The sequence below is a fragment of the Sinocyclocheilus grahami genome, unplaced genomic scaffold (genome assembly GCF_001515645.1).
Source record: "Sinocyclocheilus grahami isolate Dianchi unplaced genomic scaffold, SAMN03320097.WGS_v1.1 scaffold55.1, whole genome shotgun sequence".
NCBI lineage: Eukaryota > Metazoa > Chordata > Actinopteri > Cypriniformes > Cyprinidae > Sinocyclocheilus > Sinocyclocheilus grahami.
Window position 1 is genome coordinate 3,837,731 of NW_015505234.1, and position 8,811 is coordinate 3,846,541.

The window sequence follows — 8,811 nt, forward strand, 5'->3', positions numbered from 1 at the left end:
AAGCATGTAGTCTACGTTACTCTTAGTGGAAGAAGTTTGAAACAACCAGGGCTATGTTTCCCAAAAGCATTGTAAGCTTAAGTTGATTGTAGCTCCATTGGTTTCAATGGGTCTACGATGTACCTAAGTTTATGATGCTTTTGGGAAATGCAGCCCAGGACTCTTCCTAGAGTTGATGGCCTTCTGGCCAAACTGAGCAATCGATGGGGAAGGGCTTTGGTTAGACCGGTGACCAAGAACCTGATGGTCACTCTAGTTGAACTATATGATCATATGTGGAGACAGAAGAACCCTACAGAAGGACAAACATCACTGCAACACTCCACTGATCTGGGCTTTATGGCGGTGTGGCAGGACTCAATCCTTTCTTCAGTGAAGACACATGAAAACACACTTGGAATTTGCAAAAAAGCACCTAAAGAACCCTAAGATTGTGAGAAACAAGATTAACTGGTCTGATGAACCTCAATTCCAAGCATCATGTTTGGAGGAAAGCAGGCACTGCTCATCACCTGCAGAGTAACATCCCAACAGTAAAGTGTGCTGGTAGCAGCCTCATGCTGAGGGGCTGTGTGTTCAGCGGCAGGGACTGAGGGACTCGTCAGAGTAGAAGGAAAGCTCAACACAGCAAAATATAGAGATAGCCTTAATGAAAACCTTAATGAGATATAGCACTGAATGATCTGCACATCTTTGTTAAATCACTGTTTAATTTCCCAAGCATATTTTTGTACAGCCTAATAAACCTTGATAGACTGAGTTCAGGAGATTATGTCCAGTCACTGTGTTGAGTCTGTAGAAGGATACAGTGTGTTCTCTGTAGTACAAGGATCAAGTCTGGCGGTCACATGTGTGTTTGTGTCTGCTCTGTGAGTTGAGAAGCAGAGTGTTCTGTTCTTTTCACCTTCAGTGGTTCTCTGATAATGTCTCTGGTGTTGTGTTCATTAGGGCACAACAGATACATCTAATCTACATTTCAAACCAGACTTTTGTTTTAAGTATATACATGTTTGTTGTAGTGCTTCACTCCATTCGTTTGCAATATATCCATGAAATGGAATTCATAATTTTCCATTGCCTCACAATAAATGAACTTAGTGGCAGGGTGTATGTAACAGGATGCTGCTGGTCACCATTGATTTTCCCACAAGACAAGCACAGGTGCTTCCATTCCCCCTCTTTTGTTTCCTGTACTCATGACAATTTTAGAAAAGGCTAAACAAAATAGACCATTTCACTCTGAATTCCCAGTGTAGATTATTCGGACATTTCATGTTGCTCAGACTCCTTCAGCAAGCTCTTAAAATTGATCCAAATTGTATAGCAAGCCAAGAAAGCACATTGTTAACCATTTGAGGGTGAACGCTTGTTTTGTATTGTAGCATATTGTCTGTTTCAGTGTAATGTGTCTGACATGTGTGGACAAGCTTCTGTACTTGCTTATTATGTAAATGCCAGGGTTGCACTCTTTTGTTATGATGTCATGTCAATTATGTCATGTAGAATTACTAGCACTGGTGTGAATGTGGGGTTAACTGTTAAAAATAGCATTGTATACAGTGTTACATCATGCAACATTTAACAAATGGCAATTTTTCATTTAGTTTGTATACTTTCAGTCTAAGATAAAGGCCTGTAGCCCTACAGAATACAGTATATTTAAGGATAGTTTGTCTTTCTGTATACCAGTGGTGTATTGGGTAGTCTGCTATGTGAATTAGCTCAACTATTTACTTTTCTGTAGAGTAGCAGCAGGGTCTTCTAAATATTAACTAACCTGCATTCTTGCATATATATTGCATTCTTTTGAGGTCATTCATTAAAGGGATATTTCACCCAAAAATGAAAATTACCCCATGATTTACTCACTCTCAAGCCATCGAAGGTGTATATGACTTTCTTCTTTCAGACGAATCCTCGGCTTGACTTATATCGAAATCCTCCAACATTTTTCCTTACAAATCCTCGTTTTGTACTTCTAAATCGTGACTCAGTCCTCTGCGCTTCCGTGTTTGTCACTTCCACATTTGTCACCACGTTTACCTACGTTCTGCATTATCCGCTGGAATGCCCTCTCTCATGTACACGCAAACGACATCACAGAGATTACAGTTTATAAAGTTTTAAATATGGATATTTATCTTTAAAAAATGCATTGATTCGCTTCAGGAGACCTTTATTAACCTAAGAAATAAAGAAATAAACATTACCTCTGTACATTTTACATTCAGATTTGCTTCTAGCTTTTAACAGTTTTTAATTAGTCTCTACAGTTCTGAACTAAGAGCGATAATTAGTCATACCTGATATTATGACCTGAACAGAATGAAAAATTATGAAACAACCAATTCAGATAATTGAGGCTATGATGCACTTGTCATGAAGCCCATCTGAATAATGTCAGTCATTTAGTGTGCCATTTAAAATCTGAGCTATGAATGTGAATCCGTCATCAGCATTGTCAAGTACAGTTATGACTATAATGACTCCTGAATCATAGATGTGAGCTGTATGTATTTCACCTCATTCCATCTTGTATGTGTAAGAAACAAGCCACTCCAGTCTGTCTATTACAGTGATTTACAACAGTTATGGGGTGTTTTTAGTCATGAGTGTTTAAAATGTAATCACTATATTCTTACACTACAGTGTTATAGTATTGCTTTTATGCTAGCAACTGCTGTATGATACAAAACACTAGTGTGTAATGAATTCTTCGTTGTTATTATTATTATTATTTATATAATAAAAATAATGAACAATTTGCCTAGTTTATAGTTTATGTATTGTAGTTTATAGTTATCCATTTTGTAATATATTATTTGTATTTATTGTATAAAATGACCATATTTGTAGTAATTTTAAGGGATATTACACTTGTGATTGTTGTTGTTTATAATACACACTTGCTATATTTCTTTACCAGGTCTAAGGTTGTAGAGGAAACTCCAGGGAAGGAAATCCAGGTTCTTGTGTGTCGAGAAGAAAAAGCAGTCTGTGGAGTGACCAAGCACACAACCTGCGCAGATGTAGTCAAGGCTTTATTGGAGGACCACCAGATTTTACCAGAGAGTAAGAGGCTATTACATGGGGAACCTAAAGACTTCTGCATCCTTGAACGGTGGAAGGGCTTTGAGAGGGCACTGCCACCTCTCACTCGAATTCTCAGACTGTGGAACGCTTGGGGTGATGAGAAACCTTTCATACAGTTTGTCCTCATGAAGATCAGTGATTTTGTACCATCATCCAAAGGAGTCAAAAGAGCCTCGAAGTCTCGGGGAGTGAGGTCCAAAAGATGGGAGCAAGGACCTGCACAGTACACCAAGACTGTATCTGCGGAGAAGCAGAAGCGCATGGTGAACAAGGCCTTCCGCAAATTGGAGAAGATCCAGAAAGCAGAGACATCAGAGGGCTCAGAAGATATCAGTAAGCTGGTGCCATTGATCATCTCACAGGATCAGACCATACGGCAGCAGATTCACCAAATGCGTGAGCTAGACTTGGAGATTGAACATGCAGAGAAACAGCTGAGGAACAGCCCCACACCTCGCTCCAGCATCACCGAGAGTGATGGCAGCCAATCGTTGTCCCAGTTTGACAGTCAGCTTCAAGAGTACCTGTACACCAGTGATGGACTTGAGAAACTAGAACTACATGTTTGCAGGCACCAAGAACTCATTGATCAGCTCTCTCGAGATATTGACCTAGAACTGAGGAACCGGATTTCAGATTTAGAAGGCTTGAAAGAAGCAGCAGCTGCTAGTCCAGAACTAGAGCTGGAACCTAACCTTGCGTTGACCGCCTCAGATCTCTTAGAGCTGGAAAGCTTACGCAATGAACTTGAGTCAAGCATGAGTGCTGGGCTTTCCCTCCATGCTCAAACGCAGGAAATCGAGAAGGAACTACAGTGGAACAAACCAGCCCTGCAGTCCCAAAACCAAGAATACCAGCATCTGGTTGCCCAACTCAATGCGCTTGAGCTGGGGGCCTGTTCAGACCAGTCTAGCCCTGTATCTCTGAAGAGCCAGATCAGGGCCACTGTCTCTCAGCAGACAGCAGGCAAGGTCAGACTAACATGCTCCTCTACAGATGCGACAGACACAGACTCAGACACTGGAATAAGCTCTACTCATAGTCAGGACTCACTGTCTCCCTGTGTGGACAGGTCGCCTCCTCTGGATACTGATGTTTAAAGTTGAGCATTAACCAAATGTGTTTTTTAGACATATTGTATTTAATGACTCCAACAAGGAAACACACAGCTGAAAGGGATATTCCACCCAAAAATTAAAATTCTGTCATCATTTACTAATGTCATCATTATATTCTGTCATCTATCATTATTCACCTTTATCTCATTCCAAATCTGTGTGACTGATGATGAATCACAAAAGGTATTTTGAAGGATGTTGATAACCAAACAGTTTTGGTTACCATTGATTTCCACTGTATGGACAAAAGCACTGAGTTCTCAAAACATCTTCTTTTGTCTTCCAGAAGAAAGGCATACAGTTTTTGAACAATATGAGGGGGTGTAAATGATGACAGATTTTTTTTTTATCCCTTTAGCCTCTATGGTCCTGTTACATACTATAATGTGTGAATTCATGTTTATCATCTTATGTTTTTCTCTCTTTTAGAATTCATATGCACTTATAGTCTGAATTAAATACGTCAAATAATTTTTAAAAAACATTGTTAATAAGCTGAAATATATTTAATTTTGGGGTTTCATTCATCTTTAAAATTACCCCTCTGATTTTGTTTATTTTAAATCCTGCTGATATTTATTAAGCAACATGTTTTCCACAATTTAAAAAAAAAAATTCACCTAAATACAAAGTTTAGTTTTTTATATATATATATATATATATATATATATATAGTCAATATTATTTTAAAGAAAAAATATATTAAATGAATTAAAATATTTTAATGTAATCTTTAATTATCAAAAGCAGTATCAAATTGTTAATAACAATATGAACAAGGTAGATGAAAGAACAAAATTGTTTTATATTAAAACAAACTACAGACTTTGTACATAAGCTTTACTTTTTAACCTGTTTCTTTTTTTCAAATGTACAGTATGAACAGGTGACTGCACAAATTGCAAAATATAGAGATAAAACTTCTCACAGATGCATAAATTATTTTTATCTTTAAAATGTTTTATTTTAGAACTAAATTCAAATTAATTTGCAGCTTGGGAGTCTTTTTAGCATAGCAATTTCCCTCAGTGCTTTTGCGTTGTACACTGTGACTCATGTTCCCTTCATAGCTAAAGCGGGTTGAGACAGCACTCGGTGAAATAATTATTCTGATACTAATACAAACACAAGTAAGGAATATTTGAATTCTAATGTGAAAACCTGTGTACATTTCTTCAGTCAATGCCAGTAAAGAGACATTCAAGCCCTTTTGCTTCAAGTAATTGCCTCATCCTTTCTTTAAAACCTGCGAACAGCTGAGACTTAGCAGTCCTATTAGACTGCGGTCTCATTGCTTCATTGAATTAATGCAGGGTCTTTAATGCCAAGTTCCTGAAGGGTAACAACGTGTTACGCCGTTGTCATCAGCATGACTCATAACAAATGGGATTTTAAAGAAGGCTCTATTTTGTAATGCAAAACAAATGGGTTTTAAAAACTTGCATTATGCAGCAAGCCTTGATATTCAGAGGGTGTTAATGAAGCCTTGCTTCATTGGCTCCTTCAGAGTGCCGGCTTCGCGCTGAGATAATAACCAAATTCCCCTTCATTGGCTCTGATCCCACACAGCACCCCCTGCAGGGTGTTGGCAATACAAAGTCAGAGGGCTCTTTAATGTCTTCACTGTCAGCGTCGTGACTTGTTTACCTTCACTGTCAGTTCAGGAGGAACCAGAGAACTGCCAGGACTCTGTTGCAGCCGTAATTTCCTGTGTGAAAATGGCAATTACTGACTTTTATCTCTTGTTACTTCTGCAGCAGTATTTCCAGCACTAACAATTACACCGACCAATTCTTGTAAACAGTCCTTTTAGATTGTGTCAGGGCAGCTCCCCCATGTTGAACTTTCAATTACAAGGACTATTGCATCCTCACAGGCTGAAAATGCAACAAAAAAAAAAGGTGAAGAGACAAAAAGTTATGAGGGATGGACTTTTGCATAGCAAATAATTTTACCCCCAAGGCTATCATGTAACAAGACACTTGTATTTTCTTTTACTATGTCAAGGAACTGGTCTTGTTTAACTTTTTACATTTCATAAGAACATGATGTAGTTTTTGATCCAGCCAGTGATTGGATTATCCTAAAACAAAATAATCCTGTCGCCTGCATGCTGCAATCTTCAAAAACAACAGTCTCATTATCTTGTCAGTTTGCCTTGACATTTCCTGAATGGTTGGGAGCTTTTTTCCAGTTCAGCCAGTGATTTGTGTGTTAATGTTTCCCTCTTACATACCAGTGAGTTTTGAACTTGTACTAAAAAGCAAATAAACAAATTTTAGGATCTCCTTTAGACTGAGTCACTGTACTTTTTTGCCATTGTTCAAAAGAAACTCTGTGGGTGAGGGTGTATGTTAACAGGATTACTGAAACCGCAGAATTGCTTGCTTGACAGCAACTCATCGTTCTTTTGTTTTTATTCTCATAATTAAAGGGTTACTTCACCCCAAAATGAAAATTCTGTCATTAATTACTCACCCTCATGTCGTTCCAAACCTGTAAGACTTTCGTTCATCTTCGGAACACAAATTAAGATATTTTTGATGAAATGTGAGAGCTTTCAGACCCTGCATAGACAGCAACGCAACTGTAATGTTCCCAGGTCCAGAAACGTAGTAAGGACATCGGTAAAACAGTCCATGTGACATCAGTGGCCCAACTTCAGTTTTGCGAAGCTACGAGAATACTTTTTGAGCGCAAAGAAAACAAAAATTAACAATTGATTTAACAATTCTTCTCCCCCGAGTTACGTCTTCCGCCATTTTGGAGAGTACCCAAGAGCATAATTGACGTAATCAGCATGGTTTACGTTTGGGGGAGAAAGCGCACACATGAACGTAATCTGCGTAATCAGCGTTGTTTACGCTTAGGGGAAAGCGTGCGTATTCATTGTGATACTCTAAAATGGTGGAAGACGTAACTCGGGGGAGAAGAATTGTTGAAAAAATTATGTTATTTTTGTTTTCTTTGCACTCAAAAAGTATTCTCGTAGCTTCACAAAACTGAAGTTGAGCCACTGATGTCACATGGACTGTTTTACAGATGTCCTTACTACGTTTCTGGACCTGGGAACATTACAGTTGCGTTATTGTTTATGCAGGGTCTGAGAGCTCTCACATTTCATCAAAAATATCTTAATTTGTGTTACGAAGATGAACGAAAGTCTTACAGGTTTGGAACGACATGAGGGTGAGTAATTAATGACAGAATTTTCATTTTTGGGTGAACTATCCCTTTAAATGTTGGAAGGTGTAATATCTTGTATTAAAGGGTAACATTTCAGTGCATAAGATCATGTTGTACGCAAACCCATCCTTGTGAATGACTAGCCAATTTAATTTGTTGTCTCAGTTAAAACAGAATCAAAATTCTTTAAACGTGTCAAATAGAATTAAGCAGTGGTGTTTTACTTGGCGTGCTCAAGCTAACTTCGCAATCTTAACATTATCCAAACATGTTTTATGGAGTTTTTCAGCCTCATGGCAAGAATGATGTATCCTTGTGTGTACGTTAAAAGCATTCAGTCAAAACTGTGTGCAATTGCAGAATCGTGTCAGGGAACAGGTTCATCTTTTCTTTTCTTTTTTTTTTGAACCTCATAAAAATAACTGCATCTGAAAAGAGCTCACTGTCTCTACCTCACATACACTCGGCATGTCTGAACCTCTCCCACAGTCTAAAGTAATTGGCTGGATAAAAGCACTTTACTGCCATTTGACCAAACTCTTGAATTAAAATAATATTAGTTAAAGAATCACCCAAAGCAATCATGGCTTGCTTCAATTTTGTATAATTTGATAAATGTATCTGATAAATTTGTATGCAATAAATCTTGGCATACATTTAGTGGCAACTCTCATTGATATTTTAGTTATTAATTTAAAAGACACTCTAAAATCACTTAATGGGTGTAGTTTTATGTTCTGTGTTGATCTGTTTACTATTTAAACTGATAATTGTGGTGGGCTATATCAATAAATGCTGAACCCCTTTTTTAATGGCCAATTCATGAATTCATTCAAATCCTAAAGAGTAATATATGTACAATGATTTGGAATGCTAGTTATTCATTGGACAAAAAATCTGTAATGTAACAAGTCAACAGTCTTTTTTTCCATTATCATTAAGAGAAAGTCTGTAACTTTTAAATCATATACCGTATATCTGATAAAATTTATTTTGTCAACTTTCAGCAGCATATTGATGGCTTTAGACCAAATAGACATAGAGCCATAAAAGCCGCAAAACTCCAATTCAAACTGTTGAAATGTAGGATGAATGTATAAAGTGCTGTGATTTTACTTGATCACAAAGCCAAGCCTTCAGGGTTGTCATACATTGGCAATCAATCTTGCTCCCCCAGACATAGAGGCACAGCAGTATTTTTATTGCAGTGCTGTAAATGAATTTGTATGAAGGCTCTGAAAATGCCTGCAGAAGCCTATGGTTTGAAACAATCGTCAAATGCATACACACACAGAGAGACCTCTCTGGGGTGGTCTATTGTCTCCAGAGATTATTCCCAGAAGGTGATGGTGGGTCTGAAACACCTTTATGTCTATATTTTTCTCGGTCTTGCCTGGCTCAGACATTAATGTGC

At 37.8% G+C, this 8,811-nt stretch overlaps 1 protein-coding gene across 1 annotated transcript in view; it reads left to right on the forward strand.

Annotated features, from left to right (window-relative positions):
- LOC107583918 (ras association domain-containing protein 9-like) overlaps positions 1-4,677 on the forward strand; it is a 9,959-nt gene extending 5,282 nt beyond the window's left edge. The window contains exon 2 of the mRNA XM_016270270.1: positions 2,927-4,677. Within this exon, the coding sequence (XP_016125756.1) occupies positions 2,927-4,193 (1,267 nt within the window). The 3' untranslated portion in view covers positions 4,194-4,677. The remainder of the gene's footprint in view (positions 1-2,926) is intronic.
- The last annotated feature ends 4,134 nt before the right edge of the window (positions 4,678-8,811 follow it).